Source organism: Monodelphis domestica, chromosome 3 (assembly GCF_027887165.1).
Source record: "Monodelphis domestica isolate mMonDom1 chromosome 3, mMonDom1.pri, whole genome shotgun sequence".
Taxonomy (NCBI): Eukaryota; Metazoa; Chordata; class Mammalia; order Didelphimorphia; family Didelphidae; genus Monodelphis; species Monodelphis domestica.
Window position 1 is genome coordinate 515,366,008 of NC_077229.1, and position 24,579 is coordinate 515,390,586.

The following is a 24,579-nucleotide window of genomic DNA, read 5'->3' on the forward strand; positions in this document are numbered from 1 at the left end:
TTCCATTCCACATGATTTCCTGCCTGGTTTCCAGCTTCTTAGAGGAAGAGGAAAAATGTCAGACCATTTTGAGTCAGTCTCCTGCATTTGGAGTAAGGAAAAAGAAAGGCTATTTCATGAAGCCAAGAAGAGGACAAATGTCATTTTACAAGGTCTCCAATCTGGTTAATAAGGCATTGACAAATGATCACAAAACTGTGCTGACTTAATCCTTTACAAATCTGTTAACTCAACTGGGCCCTCACTGATACAAGGCAAAAACATAACAAGTCTTCCAAATCTTTTCATTCTTACTCAAAGTTCCCATGGCTCCATTGCTACCCTTTCTCAGCTAAGAACATTGTTTTGTACTTTACTGAAAATACAATTAGCCAAAGGCTCCCTTTTTCTGTCTTCACCTCATATCATCCAGATGACTTCTGCTACTATTTTTTTTACCTCTGTCTCACATAACATTCAATCTCTCCCTAGGTCTGTGTTGGTGAACCTATGGAACATGTGCTGGAGGGAGCTGCTCCTTTTCCCCTCTCCATGTGTACCTGAGGTCATTTCTCACATCACCCATTCCTCTGTCCAGCAACTCAATGGGAGCACTTCCTCCCCTGTCTGAGGTAAGGTGGGGGGCTCAACGCAGTGTGAGGGTTACAGTTTGGGCACTCAAGTCTCTAAAAAGTTTGCCATTACTTCCCTAGGTAGTGACTACCTAAAAACATGCCCATGTATATCTTTCTACCTTCAAAAAAAATCTCACTTGATCCATCCATCTGGGCTAGCTATCACCTGATATCTCTTCTGCCTTTTTGTGGCTAAACTCCTTGAAAAGACTATAATTGATGACTCTATTTTATTCCTTTCCTCTCATTCTCTTAACTTAATACAGTTTAGAGTTTGGCTTTCTCATTCAATTGAAATTGCAATCTAATGGCCTTTCCTCAATCCTCATAAACCTCTTTGCAGCTTTTGACACTATCAACCACTCTTTCTCTCTAAGTGTTGTTTTGTTTTGTTTTTTTAACTCTCTCCTGAGTTCTCCTCTAACTGACCACTTTTTCTCAGTCTCCTCTGCTGGACCTTCATCCAGGTCAGGCTTATTTTAAACATGGGTGTTTCACAGGGCTTTGTCTTAGACCTTTTCCTTTTTCTCTTTTAATACTATTTCACTTGTGATTTCGTCAGCTCATAGGAATTCAACTATCATCCTCCATGCTAATGATTCTCAAATCTACTTATCCAACCCTTGACTCCTTTATTTACACCCATACTTGCTCTTTAACTGCTTATTAGACACCACAAACTAAATATCCTGTGGACATCTTAAACTCAACAAATTCCAAACTAAATATCTTTTTCCCTAAACCACTCTTTTCTTCCTAACGTTCCTATTACTAGTGAGGGTACTACCATCTTCCTAGTTATCCAGGCTCAAAATGTATGAATCAGTACAGTTTAGCAAGAAGTAACTTAAAATAAAAACTATTCCAGTATTAGAGACCTACCAGTCTCAAGGGGTTCACCTAAGTGCTGAGTGAGCATTTCTCATTTTTTTGACTTTGGGGGGCTTCCAGTGAAACACCTAGGCTGTCTATCTTTTGTCTCTGGCTCTTGCTTATCTCAAGTACTATGTTCAGTTCTTTGAACCACAGTTTACAAAAAGATGGTACTAGGACAGTGAAGGATCTTGACCTATAAAAATTGCTTGAAAGGATAGACATGTTTAGCTTGAAGAAAGAAGATTCAGGAGGACATGATAGTCATGTTCAATATTTAAGAGGTTGTCACAAAGAAGGATTAGACTTGTTCTGTCTGTTTCAGACAACCAAGCCAAAACAGTAAGCAGAAACTGAAAAGAAATAAAATAAGGCTTGATTTTAAGGAAATATTTCCTAACAAGTAGAACTGTCCAAAAAATAGAATTATATGCTTTGAGAGGTGATAGATTTAAGATTTATAACAGAGATTCATAAGCAGAAGTCGGCATCTGTCAGATATATTGTAATAGGTGTTCTTCTCTAATGAAACTGAATTTCTTTTAAATTCTTGAATTTTAAGCTTCTATGAACAATATTGTTATAGGAACATAGGATTTAGAACTGGAAAGGCCTGTAAAGAATACATAGAACAAGGGTTCTTATCCTAGGGCATGTGAACTTGTGTTTTTTTTTTAATGTTAATATCAAATTTTCTTTTTAAAAAAAACTTTGTTCCAACTGTAAAATTTTTTAACATGTATTTAACAAATTGATTTGTTGAATTTCATGTAATTTATATTCATAATATTTGCAAAATGGAAGAAATAGTACAATTCCAAAATTTATCAACTAAACATAGCAAATTCAAAGATACTTACCAGGGACACAAAGATATCACAGACCAAAGCACAACTGGTACTCATCTCTATGTGTAATTCTAAAGCCAAATAAAAAACTATGTCTAACTATTGAATGGTCTCTGTTTTTAACATGGGATCATAGAATTTTAATTTATATATACATATGCATATGTATAATATATTTCTATATATGATTTTTAATTCATCAGCTTTAAATTTGCTTAAACAAATAAAATCAAATATATAAAGACTGATCTTAAACTGCAATTTACAGAAGACATAGGACATAACATACCAAGACAAAGAAACTAAGTATGTGTGAATGTATACTTCTAGCATTCTGTTTTAACTATTTTAGGTACCTTTTCCTACGGAAAGATGAGCAATATAAGGCTGAAAAACAAACAGAAGGGGAGTAATCAAGAAACACACCCATTTTTTCTACAATGGTAATTCAAAAATACAATGAAAAGCAGGTTTATACTATGACACATTTTCACCAGAAGTCTTGGAAGCTTAACAAAAATTATGCCATTGTAGAATATAAGCATAAATATCAGGTTGCATCTAAAGTAACGGACCACACATTGAAAAATTTTATAAGAGATTGTTGCCAAAATTCTAATCTGCTACTGATTAACGGAAGAATGTTGTGCATTTGTTTCTAGTTGTAATCTAACCTTCATGCATATGCAGAAATGAGGTATGTATACAGTAATAATAACTTTGCATGGTTCTTTAAACTCTGCTTCTTTAGAAAAAAGGAAAACCTAATATATTTGATTTTTTTAAAAGGACTGGCAAATACAGTGCAATTTCATTAAATGAACTATAAAACCGGGGATGACAAATAGTTTATATTTTTATATATTTTTAAATTTATAAATCAAAATCAATTACTCATTGCAGCTTGACCACAATGTAACCACTATGATCTGGACCTTTCATAATTTCACATTTGTTGCTTAATATTTATGTATGTGACTACATATAGTGTTTAACACAGATTATTTTCTTGTGGCTTACTAATGTTTCTGTTTAAAAGCATACTCTGAATCTGGAAGTTAAATTTATATTTCTTTCCGTAAGGAGCACAGAACACCATACTGAATCCCTATTGTGTAGAAATAACCTGAAGGCAGAATCATAACTGCATGTAGTAAAAAACCCTTACCAATTTTTCATCAACTGTGATGAGTTGCGTGTCTTGAGCTTGGTCCTTTGCCAGCCACCATGTGGAAGTGCTCAGTGACCTGCAGTGTAAGACTTGAAGTTAAAAAATGATTCATGCAATGAGAAAATAGAGGCAGACAAATCTTACATAAACAAGTTACTTTAACAATATCCGTCTTGTAAAAAAAAAAATGGAAGAGGGAGAGATAAGGGCACAAGAATCCTTTTTCTCCCCAATTAGTTCTGTCTGCTGAGTTTTTGGCAGGCTCCCACTTAACAGTTCACAACAGGCTGCACTTTATGTCAGCCTACAGGCTCTGTGTCACACAGAGAGACTGCCAGTGGCAAGGACTGTACTGCTCTATGTGAATGTACAGTAGCTAGTTTGTCACGAACAGACAAAAAAAAATACAAAGCTGAAGTAACTCTTCTGGAACTCTGATCCCTAAATGATGGCATCAGAAGGAAAAAATCTTAACTATATTCTTAATAGTATAAAGTATAATTATATAGTTTAATAATAGGACAATAAAGTTGAAAAACTATTTCATCATAATAAAAACTAACTAGGTATGGCTTTTACAATTGTTTTAATATAACAATTAGTTTAACTACTTTGGTTAAAAAGTTCAATTGTTAAAAATTTTGGAAAAGGATAATTATCAACAAATGGAATTAATAAAAGAATGTGTATTCTTTAAACCAGAACCATTATTTTAATAAAACTTCTCATCCTAAGCAAATGATGCACATGTAAAATGTTAAGTTGCTGATTATAAACTGCTTCCAATGGGTGGGGAAATTTTCAATATTTTTAAAATGTAAATTGAAAAAAATCTAGCTCCTTGACTATTCCTCAAAGAAAGTCCTTAAAACTGAGACTTCCTATTTCAAATACTCTTTATTGCTTCCATTTGTGGAATGCTGTGGATATTTGTCTAGTGATGGTTAATTTCTAATACTATATCCTAGCCCTGCTTAATTCTAGGGTCTTACCCTGAATTGTTTATTCTATATATAACCTGATTGTTTATATTGATTCACTATTGTATCCTCCACTGGACTGGAATCTCCTTGAAAGAAAAACTTTTGCTCCTTTTGGTATGCCCAGCTTTTAGAATAATGCCTAAAACAGGGTAGGTGCTTAATTAATGTTTATGGACTAATTACTATTTTAAAACTTCACAATTCCCTTAATTAATCACAAATTTCCCTTCAGAAAATAATGTTGCCTTAGATGTATAAAATTACTATTTGCATGTTAAATAAAACATATTTAATAAATTTGTAAACTTATACCCAAAAACATATGCATGACACATACATAATTATTTGTAATATTATAAGATGTCAAGTAGTATTCGTGTCTAAAATTCAACTTTTCAATAAATGTACTGCTTGCTTTAAAGAAATGCATGTTAGAAATATTTAAATCCAAATGTGATCAATGATAATATAAAATAATTGGTTTATTAAATAAAAAACATTAAAAAATTTTGAAGATGATTCTAATTTTTTTTTATCACAAGTATCCAGCATTAAAAACATCAAATTGGATAAGTTACAACCTAGACTCAGTTTTATTTACCTTTATATATGAAGGAGATAAATCTCATGACCTATATATGGTCTGTTCTATTTCTAAAATCCTATGATTTTAAGAAGCATTCATTATTTGGGGAAATTTCCTGCTTAGGAATTTATAAACATACAAATTTTAAGAATAAGCAACCTAAAAGTCTAATATATTCTATACCATGAATTAAACTAGTTTTAAAAATAATATCTTTAGTATAAGTGGAGGCATCAGAATACTAAAATATAACTTGCTCATGGAAACAAGGGGGATATCCAATTATCCTTATCCTCCAAATTTGGTAGTACATATTGATTAATCATAGAATTTTTGATTTGGAAGGAACCTCAGCAGTCACTTAAGTATAATCTATAAGAGAAAAAAAACAAACTACAACAAATCCAACAACTGGGCTCTAAACTTTACTGAAGACCTCCAGTGAGAGAGAACCAAAGTAGCAAATTTCCATTTCAGAGAAACTCTTCGTTCTTAAGCAATTGGAAATTTATCCCAAGTTTCCCTCTTTGCAACTTCTACCCGTGGCTCTTAGTTTTGCCCTCTGGTATCCAGCAGAATAATCTCTCTCTCTCATGTGAAAACCCTTTAAAAAATGTTAGATCATAAAACATTAAAGTAGACAAAAGCATAAAATACATCAGAATTAGAAGGCGATGAGGGAGCAATCAGAAATGAAGAAAAGTAATCAGGTATATAGGCTGGAGACGGGCAGCTAGGTGGCACAGTGGATAGAACACTGGGCTTGAAATCAAGAAGATTCAACTTCATGAGTTCAAATCGTGCCTCAGATACTTACTAGTTCTGTGACCCTGGGCAAGTCACTTAACGGTTTGCCTCAGTTCCTCACCCACAAAATGAACTGGAGAAGGAAATGGTAAAGCATTCTAGTATCCTTTTTGCCAAGAAAATCCCAAATGGGGTCACAAAGTCAAACATGACTGAATGATAGGCTAGGGATTGGAATTGGAGTTTTAGGTCCTAGCAAGGAAGTACCTTCTACCAAGGCAAAGTGGACACCTTTGAAACTTTCAAGAGTCACCTAGAGCATTGAGGTAAAGAGTTGTGTAAGAGGTAGAACTAAAACCTAGGATTTTCTAATTACAAAGCTAGTTCTTCAACTATCCTACTATATACTGACTCTCTCAATCAAATATATAAATTAGAAAAAGTAATCTCATTTAATATTTACAAAAGGGAGGAGGCAATTCTTATTAAGTGATAATGGAGACATAAAATTAAGAATAGTTAGGAAGTTAAAATATTAGCAAGTATAAATTTTGAAATAATTCAATTAAAAATTGAAATTAATATAAATGGTACAACAGAGTAGATAAAAAAATCTGTATTCCTTAAAACTATTCAATATGGTCATTCTGGATTCCATAGATGAATTAGACTTAAGTCATTAAGAAGACACAATTTAAATAACTTCTAAAAAGTGTAGATTTTAAAAATAAAATGCTCATTTATTCATTTAACTGTGTCCCTTTTTACAAATGACATTTTAAAGCATGCTTAGTTTATATCATTTCTTAGCAATATTAGGAAATTGAGTCTTGAATTGGTTTTTTTATTTACCAGATTAGTTCCTTTGTAGATATAGCTCTATTTCCCTATGATTAAATTAAACATTTTTTTTAAAGCACTGGCAATTGAAATATTGCCAGTTTGGGAGTATTCATTCATTCATTAGTTTGGCCAATGAACTTACCATCAAAGGAAATTCTAAGAGTAGCAAATTGTACTACCAACATACATTGGCAACTTTTTGTTTCTTGCTCTCTTAGAGAGATGCTAGAGGCAGTAAGAGGTTGTAACCAATCCAAGGAAGGCTACACAGATAGGATGTGAAAGAGGCATATCATGTTTAGTTTAAGATGTTTATAGGACATTCAGTTTGAGGTGTGAAACAGGCAGTTGGAAACAAATTAAACTGAAACAAGACAAAAGGATCAAAATTGGGTAACATTTGTATAATATGAACCTCAAAAGAAAGTTATTTTAATGAAAGTGGGTTGATGATGGATCTGAAAATCCAAGGAAGCATTTTTATAAAAAGAAGGAAAGAAGGGAACCACAAGTATCACATCTCAAACTATACTACAAAGCATTAATCATCAAAACAATTTGATTATCAGTACTCATTAAAAGACAGAGGTCAACTGGTAGAAAAGATACACAACATTCACTAGCCCCAAAAAAGTACACAATATTGTAAAAATTAAATTATATCTCTAATAATAAAAATATATTTTATGAGGTTTATTAAGGATCATTAGAAATCAAGGAATAAAGAGGATACAAAATAAAAACCATGTGCCCATGGCTAATTTGCCCATTTTAAATCCCCCAGCATTTAGCTTACCACTATACTTGCTGCATCATTGCAAAGAAAGAGCGTGGGAGGCGTTACTGCCAGTTAAATACCAATTGTGATCTCCCCAAAGTGGAGACTCAGGAAATATTATAGGGAATTCTGGGAAATACCAAGGACTTCTGGGGAATGAAGTCTAGGGTTCAAAATGTCTATTTTTACAATATACAATAGTAACCAATAACAATCTCGATTAAATGCAAAATCTCAACAACAGAATGAGCTCAATGACAAAAAGATAAGGAAAATCTACAATCAATTTGGCAAAAATTAATTACATATTAGTATCTCACAACAAATATAAACAGGATCTTCAAATGGATATATGACTTAGCTATAAAAGGTCACATTATAAATAAACTAAAGGAGAAAGGAATATAATAACTTTCACAATATGGATAAAGGAAAAGTTCATAACCAAACCAACAAAAGAAAGGCTCTCAAAAGACAAAATGTACAATTTTGATTAGGCAAAATTAATAGCTTTTTATAATACTGATACTATGTTAACTATATTAATAGTTATTGATACTATTGATACTATACAAATAATTCCAATGCGGCTAAAATTAGGAGAAAGGGAGCCAAGAGGATGAAGAGGATGTATCACAGTCTAGCCCTCCCCACACATCTCCTTAACAAAGATGTAGAAAATGAACATAACTGAATTCTGATTGGAATAAACAAGAAATCACAGTGAGTCATTTTTCCCAGCCCAGGGTGGTTTAGGAAGATAGTCAATTAAAACTGTCCAGATATCTTAGAACCAGAGTGGAAATTAAAAATTGAAAGAATCTATTAGTCACTTCCTGAGAGAATTACCAAAATGAAGACTTCCAGGAATGTTATAGTTCAAATCCAAAATTCCCATTTTAAGGAAAAAATGCTATGAGCAGTCAGAAAGAAACAATTCAAGTACCGATGACACATAATTAGGATAACATAAGATGTAGCAGCCATTATCAAAAAGGTGAAGAGCTTGGAATGATAGTTTAGAAGGCAAAGAATCTAGGCTTATAACCAAGAATAATCTACTCAGCAAAAATTAATATAATCCTATAGGGGAAAAATACACATTTAACAAAATAAAGAGGATTTCCTAGCATTCTGGATGAAATCATAAGGGACTAAAACAAGGTTAAAATGGTTAAATTTTTATGAGGAGATCATCATCAGAGGCCATAGAAGGAGACTTAGAAGATCTAGAAGTGGTTCTGTTGTGATTATATATCAAAAGAAGAATGGAAAGGGTAGGGAAGAATATACATTGGGAGACAACTTAGCACAGGGCCTGGAAAATCATAAGTACTTAATAAATGCTTATTAATTGGACTAGAAAAGGAAGAGGAAGAATGGAGAAATATATCTCACATTCATAGGGGTGGGGTTAAACAACAAGTAGTGGGCAACTGGGGGGAGGGGAATGACATCTGAACCCACTCTCACCTGAAATGGTTAAAGAAGTAAGAAGATTAAGTTGATTCTAGATTTTTTTATTGATACTATGTACAATTGATTTTTCTCCACTAATTGGCTAAGTCATGGCTCTTTGCTCTGACCTTATTGCAGAAATTCACCTGTTCTGAAATGAATTAAGTTTAAACACACAGTTCTCTTGTTTATCACATTCTATTTCTGCCTCAAGAAATTCTATTCTTGCAGATGTGGCAAGTCTGGTCCAGAAGCTATCCTTCAAGAATATCTAGTTTGCTATCTAAAAGTCTAGGTCACTATCTTTGCCCCAAATAATAGACATTTCTTAGTCACAGTAGAAATGGAAGTTGATGCTAGCCCCTCATTTCCATTTTCCAAACAATCATATTACACCCCACTACACCTCAACTCTGTAATCATTCATGTTATCCCTCACTCCTATGCCAACCCTGTAACCAATTATTTTTTTCTTTATCTATTAAGTCCTATATTTTTTCTGTACTCCTCCAAACTATAAAAGGGTAGCTGGCCTCCTCAAGGTTATTGCCTGAGTACCCCTGTTAATAAAATGTTATCTTGCTTGAAGAGAATGTGGCTCAGTCTACCTTTGTTGAATTTTACTCAAAACAGAAAGGAATACACAGACAGTTGAATAGAAAAATACTTTTCAACCAATAAGAAAGCAGAAAGGAAGGGATTTAAGGGAAATATGGGGGGGGGGAATAAGAGGGAGGGTAGATAAGGAATTAATCAAAAGCAACAATCTGAAGCAAATACTTTTAAAGAAGGAACAAAGGGAAAAGCAAAGATAAGCATAAGAAAATAGAAGAAAACATAGAACAATTAAAACTGTACATGTGAATGGAATGAATATACCTTTAAAAAGGAAGTGAGGAGAATGGATTAGAAAACAAAATCCAATAATATGTTTTGCACAAGAAAAATAAGAGGAATGTGCATAATTCTTTATGGTTTGGGCTAAAGTAAAAGAGCAAGGGCAGCAATAATGATCTCAGATAAAAGAAAAATAGTCCTAATTAAAAGAGATAATCAGGAAAACTGCATCTTGTTAAAAGGTACAGCAACAATAAATTAATATCAATAATAAAGATGTATAAAAAATATTCATAGCTGTGTTCTTTGCGGTGCTAAAAAATTGGAAAATGAGGGGATATCCTTTGATTGGGGAATGCCTGAACAAATTGTGGTACACATTGGTGATGGAAAACTACTATTGTGCTCAAAGGAATAATAAACTGGAGGAATCTAATATGAACTGGAACGAACTCCAGGAATTGATGCAGAGTGAAAGGAGCAGAACCAAGAGAAAAATATACAGAGACTGATACACTGTGGTACAATCAAATGTAATGGACTTCTTTACTAGCAGCAATGCAATGATCCACGATAATTCTGAGAGACCTATGAGAAAGAATGCTATCTACAGTCAGAGGAAGAACTGTGGGAGCAGAAACACAGAAGAAAAACTGCTTGATCACATGGGTTGATGGGGATATGACTGGGGATATAGACTCTAAATGATTACCCTAGTGCAAATATCAATAACATGGAAATAGTTCTTGATCAATGACACATGGAATTGTGTGTCGGCTATGGGAGGGAGCTGGGGTAGGGGAAGGAAAGAACAGGAATCTTGTATCCATGGAAAAATATTCTTAATTAATTAAAGTTCTCCAAAACTTAAAAAAATTAAATTAAATTAATAATAATAATAATAATAAAGATGTACACCAAATAATATCACATCTAAATTCTTACATGAAAAGTTAAATGAGTTACAGGAAGTAAACCAATAAAACTATAATAATGGAGGGTCTCAATTTATTTCTTTCAGAACTAAATAAATCACAACAAAAAATAAGTAAGATAGAAGTTAAGGACCTGAATAAAATTTTAGAAAAGTCAGATATTATAGATCTTTGGAGAATAATGAACTAGAAGAGAAAGGAGTTTACTGATCTCTTCGCCATCCATGACACATTGATAAAAATTAACCATGTATTTAGACCATAAAATGTTCATAGATACAGAAAAGTAGAAAAAACAAATTTTTCTTTTATTGACCATATCACAAAAATCACATTCAATAAATAGCCCTTGAAACATAAAAATTTATTGGAAAATAAATAACTTGATCATAAAGAATGAAGATCAAAGAACAAATGACAAATGATAATTTCATTAAAGATAATAATGAGATAACACACCAAAATTATGGAATCCAATCAAAGCAGTAATCAGTAAAATTAATATGATTATGTATGAAGAAAAAACTTGTTATAAACAGTAGAAAGAAAATTTACAAATGGATTTTTCTTCAAAATAATAGTCTCTATCTAAAACCAAGAGCTGTCATCATCTGTAATAGTGATAAGCTAGAAATTCTTCCAGTAAGATCTGGGGAAAAGCAGGCATATATATTATTACCACTACTATTCAAAAATGCAAAAAATGCAAGCTAAAGCAATATGACAAAACTGAAGGAATAAGTACAAGCAGGAAAAAGGTATCACTTTTTGCAGATGATATCAAGGTTTACTTAAGAGGATACTAGAGAGTTAATTAAATAACTAATGCAAACATTTAATTTCTATAAAGTTGCAATATACAAAATAAACTCACACAAACCACCCCCATTTCTTTATATTATCATCAAAATCCAACAGGAAGAGAAAGAGAAAATTCTATTTAAAATAATCACAGACAACAGAAAATATTTGACAGTCTACCTGGCAAGGCACACACAAGATTTATATGAACAAAATTACAAAAATACTCTTCACAAAATGAAGAGTTCTAAAAAATTGAAGAAATATCAGTTATTCATGGATAGGATAAACTAATAAAAATTACAATACTACCTAAATTAATTTACATATTTAGTGCTATACCACTCAAACTACCAAAGAATTACTTTATAAAGCTAGAAAAATTAATAACAAAATTCATATGGATGAACAAAAGATAAAAGCAATCAAGGGAATGGGGAAAAATTAAAATGCCCGACAGTACTAGATTTAAAATATATTACAAAACTATAATCATCGAAACACTTTGGTCCTGGTAAGAGATGGAAAGGTTGATCAGTGGAACTAATTTCAAGGCACATATACAGAAGCAAATGAACACCGTGCTTGATCCCAGCTATTGAGGCAAAAACTCATTATTCGACAAAAAGTGAAAAGTGGCTTGGGAAAAATTAGGAATAGGTCATAAATAAAAAACTCACTTTACAAGAATATAAGCTCCAAATAGGAACATATGAAAAAATTAGTAGGACATGAAGAAATGGCCTGTCAGATTACAAAGAAAGTTCATAATAAAACAAAAATGGACATTTTTGATTGTATAAAATTTTAAAAATTTTTGTTGTAACCAAAGCAACTAAAATTAGATGAAAAATAGAGAACTAAGAAGAAAATCTCTTCAGCAAGTTTCTCTAATGAAGGTGTCATTTCTAAGATACATAGGAAACTAAGCAAATTTTACAAGAATTGGAGCCATTCCCCATTTGAAAAATGGTCAGGGATATGAATATAAGGAAATGCTTTAAGCAACTAAAAATTAGAAAAATGAAAAATAAAAATTATGAGGTACCACTTCATATCTATCAGATTAGCTAAGATGACATAAAAAATGGCATATGCTAGAAGAAAATGACTGGAAGAGCTATGGGAAAGCAAGTTTACTAATGCACTCTAATCGATGAAGCTGTAGACTTGCGCATTTTGGAAAGTAATTTGGAACTACATTCCAAAAACTATTAAACTTTGCATATACCTTAACCAAACAATTAGCTCTATACTCCAAAGAAGCATCCATATGTACTCAAATATTTTTAATAGCTCTTTATGTGGTAGAAAAGAATTAGAAATTGAGGAGGTATCCATCAGCTAGGAAATGGCTGAACAAATTGGTGGCATGTGAAAATAATGAAATCCTTTTGTGTTTTAAGAAATGATTAAGGAAATGGTTTCAGAAAACCTGAAATTTGTTTGAACTTGATGGCAAGTGAAATAAACAGAATCAATAGAATAATTTATACAATAACAATATTATAAAGATAATCAATTTTGAAAGACCTGGTAACTGATAAGTACAATGACCAACCAATGGACTCACAATTCCAAAGGACTCACAAGGAAACATCCTCTCTGCCTCCAAAAAGGGAGCTGATTGACAAGAGTATATATTGAAGAATATTTTATTTTATTTCCTTCTGAACATGGCTCATGTGAGAATTTGTCTTACGTGACTAGAAATATAATATATTTTGTTTCTGTTGTCTTTTCAACATGTTGAAAATGAGGGGAGGGGAAAAAAGGAACTGAAAAAAGAAAATGACAATTGTTAGGAGGGGCTATGAGAAAACAGGTACTCAATGTAGCTAAGAATTATTCTAGTCATTCTGGAAAACAACTTAGAATTATGCCCCCAAAGTCAATAGGCTGTGCATTTCCTTTTACTCAGTGATACTGCTACTATGCCTATACACGAAAGAAAAGGTCCTATACATAAAATATACATATAAGCATATATGTATATTTACAGAGGGCAGCTAGGTGGCTCAGTTGATTGAGAGCTGGTCTAGAGATGAGGTCCTAGGTACAAATATGGCCATAGGCACTTCCTAGCTGTATGACCCTGGACCTGATCTTCATTGCCTAGCCTTTATTGCTCTTCTGTCTTGGAACCAACATAAAATATTGATACTAAGATGGAAGGTAAGAGTTTAAAATATATGTATTTTTTTCATCAACTACTGATGAGCTTTTCTTTATTATAAGAGAGCTCATTCTTAAAGGATATGGGTGTGTGTAAAGAGAAGAATAATATCTAGAAATAATTATGATAAAATAAAATCTATGGAAATAAAAACTATATATGTATATATATATTATATATAGTCTAATGAGTGACCTTCATAATGACAAGACTTGAGGCACTTGAGACCCTGAATGAAAGTTTAAATTATGTTTGTTGAACTATAATAAGGCAGAAACAAATAGAAATATCTTATTCCCTAAATATTTCAATTAATCAGTTTTGCTTTGTTGTTAATGGCAGAGATAAAGAGATACAATATCCATAGATATTTTTAGAAATTCAGAGTGAACCTTGAAGGAATTTGTTTGAACATTTATAGACAAATTTTCTTTTACTCGGATTTAGAATCAATTCTAAGAGTTGCCTGGGAAAGACATTATAATGCCTAATAGATATTATTAGCTAAACTAGTAGCCATCAAACTTATACTTTATCCCACCTTCCAGAGAAAAATATGGAATTACAGCAAGGTCTGATAGCAGCATGGGACAGTGGAAAGATCACTGATCTGGAATCAAAGGACCTGGTTCAAAGTCCCAACCTAAAGTAAGCTCCTTTGTAATCTTGAACAAGTCAACTGAATCTGTAAAATGAGGATTGGAATTGATCTGAGGTCTTACATGGTTCTGAATCTATAATCCTTTGAACCTATCCAGTCATAGCTACTGGGCCTCATTAATAAGACAGATAACTAAGACACTCCTTTGCCAGTCACAGAGACAGGGAAACACCCAAGGGAAGGGGGGAAAGATTTAAGGGAAAAAATGAAGGTAACTTTAAGAAGTATGAGTAGAATAAAGTAACAATAAGCCAAATGCTGAAGGATTTGAAGTAGAAAGCAGTATAAAAAAAGAGATGGCAAATAAATGAAAAGGAAAGAAGAAAAACTATAGTCATTATAACAAAATCCATATTTAGAAATGTCAAAATACTGAACTTCTACCTGCTGAAAACCAAGTCTACCAGTATGGGAATAACTCCTGTTCCTATGCTCTAATACAATTTGTAAAATGATAAACAATTAGGAGTTAAAATTGGAATAATAACCTGAAAAAAATCTGACTTTGATCATTTAGCACCCCCTCTTGGTTAACTGTGGAAGGAAATTGATACTTTTTTTAAAAGGGTAGCACATACTTTAGACAATAGTTGAATGGTTAAAAAAAAAAAAAACAGGGTAAAGCCTAAAACGCACAGCTTGTTATTAAAACCTAATTTATTTTTATTTTATTTTGTCAAGTGAAAAAGGAATCAGAAAGGCAAGAAATGTCAAATCAAAAAGATACATTTTTACTCTTTAAAAAAATTAGTCTATTTGGAGAATTAATCTTTTAAAAAATGACAAAATATTTACAATGTATTTAAAACAAAATAAGAAAGGATATAGTGGTATAGAAAGTTGGCTTGAAGACCTAAGTTGAAGTCCCATATATTAACACATACTGACTATTGTCAGTCAAGTCCACTGATTTCCTATTACCATCAGGATTAAATACCAGTAGCAAAATTCTGTTTAGCTTTTTAATGCTCTTTATAACCTGATCTATTCCAGTCATATACATCCAGTAACATTGCTTTCTCTCCTATTTTTCATGTAAGACACTCAATCTCTGAACTCCAGGCATTTTTGTTAGCTGTATCTATATGCCAGGTATTTTTTCCTTCCTTATTTCCAACCCTTCCTTCAAGGTTCAACTAAAATTGTACCTTCTATCAGAGGTATTTCCTGATCCCTCTTAATGTTAGTTTGTTCCTTCTGTTTATTCCCACTTTATCCTGTATATCATTTGTAAAATTTTTTTGCAGGTTATCTCCCTCATTAGACTGTGAACTTCTTGTGAGAAGGCTCTGTTTTTGCCTTTCTTGTATCACAGTGTTTAGCATAATTCCTGGCACATAATAGGAACCTCAACAAGTATATAGAACTGCAAATGGCAAGGAAAGTACCCATCTGTCTTGGGAGAGGAAGTTCCTCACTGGGAGCACCCTAAACCAATGAAATCACAGACTCACTGACTATAAAGAAAAAAGAAGGGAGGGAAAGTGTTTACTATTTTATGCATTTGGTTGACATGAAATTTTCTTTTGTAACAGATGGCAGGACAATATGAAGAGGAAGTATAAATAGAAAATTCAAAGTAAATAAAATTCATTGGATAGGCTATGTTAGAATGGTCAATGAAATGCTTATCAGCCATTCTGAACAGGCCATCCTATTAGGCATCTGGATCTCGAGGTCTAAAACAGATCATTATCTTTCTCCCACAAACTTGACCCTCCCTCCAAACTCCCCTAATTCTGTTGAGAGCAAAAAGGGAACCATCCTCCTTCTAGTCACTCAGGTTTGCAACCTTGTACTATGTTCAACTCCACAATTTAATCACAATCTTGTTGATACTATTTCCATAATATTTTTTGCATGTATGCACATGTAATATACACACTATCTTGCCAGGAAACAATGGATAACTGATGTAGGCATCATTTCCTAATTAGCTGTCTGTTTAGAGTGCTGCCACTCATTTATTCGAAAAAAGAACAAAATCAACACACAAGAAGATAAAAATGAGGAAGCAGGGCATGCAATTAAATTGGCTACAACATGACTGAAACAAATATTTATTTGTAGAATGACTTAATATTTACTTTTAAACATTATTGGATATCAGTGCAGTCAATTAAATGGTGTACTGAATAGTGTACTGGAATTGAGGTGATCATGACGCCTTGATTGTGAATCCTGCTTCAGACATAACACTAGTGATGTGACCTTAGGCAAGTCACTTAACCCTACTCAGCCTCAGTTTCATCATCTGTAAAAAATGAGATTATAATAACACCTATCTCTCAGGGCTTTTGTGAGAGCAAGATGAAATAACACATGAAAAAAGCTTTGCAAATCTGAAAGCAGTGTATAAATGCTAGCTATCATTATGTCAGTCAACTCTGGTAGTTGAGGGGAATTTTCTTTTTTCTTCTTTGTAACTGAATGATTATGAGTTAAAATTTAAGGGTTATGAAATTGAGATAGAATACAGTTTATTATGACTTGTTTATGTCCTTTTTTAAAGACTGTTAAATGGAACATGTCTTAAAAGAATAAGTATCATAATATTTTATGGTGATCTTTCATTAAACTATTTGTAAACTTTTCCACAAAGAATTATTCTTAGAAATAATATTTTTTCATTCAAGTTTTAGATTAAAAATTAAATGTTTTTGAAAATGATTGCTGGGTTCATTTGTTCATTAAAGATATTTAGTGAATACATGCCATGAAAACAGTACTGTATAAAGCACCATAGTATATTAAAATAAGCATAGTATACAATCCTTGCATCCAAGAAATCAACAATCAAATTGGAGAGAAGACATACAAAAATAAAAACAAAGTACCAAAATGTACAGTAGGCTGTAGAAATCCAGACTGAAATGGCTCTAGAAGGCTTTCAGGGGGGAAAAAGCACAAAATAATGCAATGTTTGAAGAATAAATGACTTTAATGTATATAGAGCAAAAGGTTATTTGTCTATAGAAAACTTTGAGGCACGGGCAAAAACTGTTTTTAAACGATCAGTGTGAAAAAGCAATGAGAGAATGTTAAAATAATAGTCACTGATATTCCCCTGCACCACTGGGAGTAGAGTAGCATATATACAAGCACACAAAAACACACATTCTCCTTAAACACCCAGGAGTGGAAAGGCAAGAAAGAATCATTTGATAAGTCGCTGACATTGGCCATCCTGGTTGTATGCAAAATTTTAAATACCTTATATACAAGAATATATTTGCTATATATTAAAATTTTTTCCTGATGAAAAAACAATATTATTTTTCCTAAAAATGTAATTTTCTTGAAAGCAAACCAACATTTTTGCTGAACTAATACTGTATTAGAATCAAGAAGTAATATAGAAGACATTTTCATGAATCGAATTTGCAAGGTTCATATTTGAAATGTCAACTAAAACCATAAACATTATGAATACAGATTTCATTAAAAATATTTGCTGAGTTATGTGTTAATTCTAACAGACTTAATTCTCTTTTGACAAACCAAGTATTACCAACAAAGTTTAGAGCAAAAATACTCTTATGTCAATTAATTTCCTTAATCAGCTGCAAGATGCATGCTCACTTAAATTCTATGGCTGCCTATAGCATGTGAAGTTAATTTACTTTCTCAACATCGGTAATAACATCTAGCATTTACATAGTACTTTAAAGTTAGGAGTGTTTTACAAATGTCTTATTTTATCCTCACAACAATCCTAGGAACCAAGAGCTATTATTATCTCTTTTACAGAGGAAGAAACTGAGACTTAGAGGTTAAATAATTTGCCCAAGACCACAGTTGTATTAATATGTATCTGAGGCTGGATTTAAGCTCAGGTCCTCCTGATTATGGATCCAACGTACTATTCACTGAAAACCCTAGTTGCTGCAGGATCAAGGTTAAGGAAAAATTCAGATAGCTAAAATTTAGTATAAATAAAGTAGTATCTGGCTATATTTCCTATTGGCTAGCAAATTTCTACAGTCACCTGAAAATGTAATATATTTTTAAAAATCTGCATAAAAATCAATAACATGGCACACCTTTACTTTTTGTAACTAAAAAACTCAAATACAATTTCCAAAAACCCTAAAAATTCCAGTTTTTATTCTCATCTCATTAACTGATCTTCTATTTCTATAGCCTCTACAAAATGACTTGATGAGACCATCAATACTGATAGCAACATTAAAAATACTAAATTCAGGTCCCTTGAAACCATGTCAAGAATACAAGAAACCATTACATGAAAAAAAGGAAAAATAAATAAGAATCTGGTAGATGTGTGATCTAATTGATTGTAATATTCCCTTCAATTATACAGATGAAACCTATCATGTCTTCCCAACCTTTGCAACTCTTCTGTATGTCCCCCAGTTAAATTCAACACAGGACTGTCATAGCCAACTTGGGAAAAAGAGTGGGGCAGGGGCAAGAACTTCCTTTCTTTCCCTTGACATCCTAATGATACCAGTGGAAGACATAGCCTTATCCAACAGTTACACCAAAAGACTAGACCATTTTCTTTTTCATTAATATATTTCTATGATATATTACCAAGTCTTATAATTCCTTGCTTGTAATTTCTAACCTGATGACATCCATGCTTTTTTTTTGCTCTATTTTCTAGTCATTTGTGAGAATAGAATGCTGCATCCCTCCCAGTAATCTCTGAAAAATAATTATATATGTGTGTATACACATAAAAGACATATAGTCATACACAAACACATAAACATATATGGTATGTGTGTATATGATAGATAGATAGATAGATAGATAGATAGATAGATAGATAGATAGATAGATACAAACATACCATGTGCCTGAAAACTCTTCTTCCAGGAAGATACCTCAGCCCTGGAATTCACATTTCAGAAGTGTCTTTTGTTCCTCAGGACCCTATTTTGATTGAATAGTTGCTCCTAAAACCTCTGGAGACTTTACCATCATGACTTCAATCAAACCTGATACTTTCTTTCCCCAGCAGCAACTGTCTTTCTTTTTGCATCTATTTATAACTCCTGACTTAGCATGGTGACTAGCACATAGTAATGAATAGATATTTGTTGATTAGTTAAAATGCTAGACACTTTTTTCAGGGAAAAGTTTGAGGTCATATAAAAAACTCTGCAATTGAGATAGCAGAGTAAAGGCAGGGGCTCAACTGAAGTCTCCTGAATTCTCCACTGAACAAATTTAAAAATAACACTTCAAAATGAAATTGGAAGCGGCAAAACTAAACAACAGGAAGTGGTGAAATAACTTTCCAGCTCAAGTCAACTTGGAAGGTCAACAGAAAGCCCCAGGAGTAGCTTCCAGAACTCTCTGTCCACAGACAGTAAAGGGACTAACTGGATAACTGCTCTGAAGGAGAAAACAAGGGAACCTTGGCTGGCACTGGGAGCAGTACTTTGTTGAACTTACCATAAGTGGTTCCTGTTCACATTCCCAGGGTGAAGATGGGCAACTGCTATTATCCTTGTCAGAGAACCAAGTGAAAAATAGTGCTTGCCGTCAGTTACTTGGGCCAGGAGAGCAGTGTCATACCTCTCCTTAGATCATACTGCCTTAAAAGAACTGAAAAATTACAGACCCCCAAACTAGGTAAGAAAAACCTGAAGCTTAGAACAATGCCCCCCCTTCAACCTAGGAGCAAAGCTCAACTTTAACATAAAGTGAAGTCAAGAAATAGGATGAGAAAATTAACAAACAATTAAAAAAAACAGACCAAAGGAATTTATTATTGTTAAACAAAAGATCAAAACATAAATTCTGAAGAAGAAAACAATGTCAAAACAGCTATATGCAAAACATGAAAAGAAAAATGTGAAATGGTCCCAGGCTCAAAAGGAATTCCTAGAAAAGCTAAAAAAAAAAAAAAGATTTGAAAAATCAAATAAGAGAGGCAATGGAAAAACCAGGGGAAAGGAATGAGAATGATACAAGAAAATGATGAAAAATAAATCAACATATTGGTAAATGAGACATAAAAAATATTGAAAAATGACATACTAGCAAACAGAATTGGCCAAATGGAAAAAGTGAAGAGTGATCTTTTCCATTTGGTTAATTCTGATTTTTAAGGAGGTAATCTTCTCTTCTGTGGATTTCAGATAAAGAAAAATCAAAAATAGATCTAATTTTAAAAGATAAGCATAGAAACTATATTTTACTAAAGGATATCAAATATAGATAATAAAGTAGCATCAATACTAATCAATGGAGTAATATCAACACCTAAACACATATGCACAAAATAGTATAGCCTCCAATTTCTTAAAGAATGGGATATAAATGGGATAGTTTTGATGACATTAAATGAAAAGGTTTTTAACAAATAAAACCAATGCAGCCAATATTACAATAAAAGGTGGGAGGGAGGGAGATTTTTACAAAGAAATTTTCTGCTAAAAGATTCATTTCTCAATAAACAAAGAACTGAGTCAAATTTATATATGCTATTCCCCAACTGATAAGTGTTCAAAGGATATGAACAGCCATTTTTCAAGAAATCAAAGCTATTCATAGCATTAAATAATTACTGAGTGTAGAGAAATGCAAATTAAAATAACTCTGAAGTACCACCTCTGATCTATCAGATTGTTTAATATAACAGAAAAGGAAAAGGACAAATATTGGAGGAGACATAGGAAAACTGGAACACTAAAGCATTGTTGGAGTTATGAACTGATCCAACCATTCTGGAGACTAATTTGGAACTATGGCCCAAAGGGCTATACCAATAACTAGATGTGTATCAAAAAGAGATCAAAGAAAAAAAGGAAAAGGACCTCTATGTCAAAAAATATTTATAGCATCTCTTTTTGTGGTGGTAAAAATTAGAAATTAAGGCTGAACAAGTTATAGTAAATGACTATGATGGAATACTATTGTGCTATAAGAAATAATGAATGGGATGGATGCTTTAAAAGACTTATTTTAACTGATGCAAAGCAAAATGAGCAGAACCAGTGGAATATTATACACAGTAAAAGCAATATTTTACAATGAACAACTGTGAATGCCTTAGCTATTCTCAGTAACACAATGATCTAAGACAATTCTGAAAAATATGATGAAAAATGCCATCAGCCTCCAGAGAAAGAATTGATGGAGTCTGAATACAAACTGAAACATGCTTTGTAAAAAAGAAAAAAAAGCACCTTCTTTTTCCTTTTCCTTCCTTCCTTCTTTCCTTCCTTCCTCCCCCTCCCTCCCTTCCTTTCTTCCTCCCCTTCCTTCTCTTTCTTTCTTCCTTTCTTTTTTCCCATGGGTGTATGTATATGTATCTGTGTTTTCATTCACAATATGACTAATATGGAAATGTTTTACACAATTGCATATATATATCCTTCATAAAATTACTTGCCTTCTCAAGGAGGGGAGAGCGGGAGGAAGGGAAGGAAAGAATTTAGAACACAAAATTTTAAAAAACAAATGTTAACAATTTTTTTTTTTACAAACAACTCTGAAGTGATACCTTACAACTAAGCAGATTGGCTAATATGACAAAAAAAACAACAACAACTACTAGGATACTAAAACACTGTTGGTAGGGCTATGAACTGATACAACCATTTTGGGAAGTAATCTCAAACCATGTTAAAGGGCCATAAAATGTGCACATTCTTTGACCCAGCAATACCACTATACGGTCTGCATCACAAAGAGATCAAAGATAGAGGAAAAGGACCTGCCTGTACAAAAAATATTTTTAACAGCTTTTTTGTTGTGGCAAGGAGTTGGAAACTGAAGAGATGACCATCAATTAGGGACTAGCTGAACAAGTTATGATACATGATTGTAATGGAATTTTATTTAGTCATAAGAAATGACAAACAGGATGATTACAAAAATAACCAAAAAAACAACAACCAGGAAAGGCTCATATGAAGTGATACAATGTGAAGTAGGAAGAACCAGGAGAACATTGCACACAGTACAGCAGTAATGGATGATGATCAACTGTGAGGAATTAATGAATATCAGCAATTTAAGGTCCTAAGACAACTCCAAGCAACTCATAACAAAAAAAGGCTATATGCACTGTCAGAGAAGGAAAAATAGAGTTTGAATGCAGTCTGAGGCATAACATTTTTCATTGCATTTCCTTCATGAGTTTTTTTTTCTAGCATAAGCAAAATGTGTCTTCTTTCACAACATGGCAAATATGGAATTATGTATTGCATGACAGAACATGTAAAATCTATATCATATTGCCTGCCATTTCTGGGATGGAAAGAACATGGGTCACAAAAGTCAGAAAATAACTATTAGAATTGTATCTACATGCAAAGTAAAAATCATCAGAACCAGGAGAACATTGTACACAGAAAATGAAATACTGTGGCATAATCAAATGTAATAGACGTCTCTACTGGCAGCAATGCAATGATCCAGGATAATCCTGAGGGACCTAGGAGAAAGAACACTGTCCATATACAGAGAAGGGGAGTAGAAACACAAAAGAAAAAATATGATTGATCAAATGGTTTGATGGATACATGATTGGGGATTTGGGCTTTAAATGATCACTCTATGGAAATGGGTTTTGAACAATGATACATGTAAAACCCAGTGGAAGTCCTTGTCAGCTCCAGGAAGGGAGAAGAGAAAAGGGGAGGGAAAGAATATGAATCATGTAACCATGGAAAAATATTCTAAATCCTCATTCAATCAATTAATTTTTAAATTGTATCTACATGTAATCTGGAAAAATATTTAAAGTTGTTTTTACATGTAATTGGAAATAAAATTTAAAAACAAAGCAATAAATTTTTTAAAATTCTGCAATTCCTCAAAGGCAATTCAGTTCACTCTCTTTCTTAAGTTCAATTTCAATTTCTACATGCATGCATACAAACACACTAACACAAGTGCATCCTTATCCATTTGGCTTTTCATAGTTTTCATAAATTTTTTTAAGAGAGGAAAAAAAGCAAAAGGATCAAACAACTAGATTATTACTGTCCCAGTTCTAAGGCAGTGCTGAATGAGGTAAGCAACCTCTTTCTTCTGACCCCTACTAACCTGCTAAAATCTATCACTGAGGAAAAAGGGAACTTTAATCTCCTGATATATACTTGTTCCTGCTCTGAGCAAAAGCTAAAAGGGAAGCACAATTACAATCTTGTCAGCTCAATGTCTATCCCGTTAAGGACTGCAGAAGAGGAAGAGCCAAGAAAGCTACTACCAGTCAAGCTTGCCTGCTACCCTATTCCACAATCATCAATAGGATTCCCTTTTTCATTTGTACTCTATATTAGATATACTCCATGACAACTGCAAACAGCTTTGGCAAGCAAATGACTTCCATTTTTATGGCCAGCTTGATATTAATAATGAGAAAACCTAATAGAGTTACTTATTTTGTTGCATCTGGGAAGGAATCTTGAATCATCTTACAAGATTATTACAAGAAATACATATTACAAGAAATTACAAAAGTATTTATATAATCAGTCTCAGATTACATTACAAGAACTATATATGCCTCTGGAAAGTTATCAAAAGTAAGAAAAGATTCCTAAAGAAGGCTTGTTTGAACTAAAACATAGATAAATAAAATATGGAGAATAGGATACGAAAATATCATTAAAGATAACTGAAATAATATTTTTGAGGATGATATACATATATGTGTGTGTGTGTGTTTATGCATATATTGACTACAGCAATTTGTGAAACCATAGACTAAGGAATGCATAAAGAAACTTTAATCTGGAATGGTGGGGAGAGTTCTCAATGATACAATAACTCATCTTTGAAGTACTGAATTTCTGCTAAAGCACAATGTCCAAAATAGGGGAAATGAACATCCTGTTATACTTTACCCTGTTCAGATCTCCTCTAGAGTATTGTGTCCAGCACTAAGCATTATATTTTAAGACAGGTGCAGTAGAAGGCATAAAAAAACTCAAAACTATGCCATATAATGATGATTAAAGAAACAAGTTTGGTTGAGAAAAGGGCTTACTAGTGGGGCTATAAAGCATTTTTCAAATATTTCAGTAAGTACCATTTGGAAAAGGTATTATATCTATTCTGCTTAACCCCAGAAGACAGAACAAAATACAATGAGTTGGTGTTAAGAGCATTTGTTAAGTTCTTAATACTTACCAAGTACAGTGGATATAAAAACAAGAAACAGTTCCTGCCTTTAAAGAGCTTACACTGAAGTAGACAATTTATATATAGCTAAGCATATACAAAATAAACATCAAATAATGAGAGGCTGGTGTAACCTAGCATGGAGAAGGGAGAGG

The 24,579-nt window shown here is 32.8% G+C and overlaps 1 protein-coding gene across 1 annotated transcript in view; it reads right to left on the bottom strand.

Annotated features, from left to right (window-relative positions):
• NDUFS4 (NADH:ubiquinone oxidoreductase subunit S4) overlaps positions 1–24,579 on the bottom strand; it is a 124,097-nt gene that overhangs the window by 69,906 nt on the left and 29,612 nt on the right. The window contains exon 2 of the mRNA XM_007486296.2: positions 3,504–3,582. Within this exon, the coding sequence (XP_007486358.1) occupies positions 3,504–3,582 (79 nt within the window). The remainder of the gene's footprint in view (positions 1–3,503; positions 3,583–24,579) is intronic.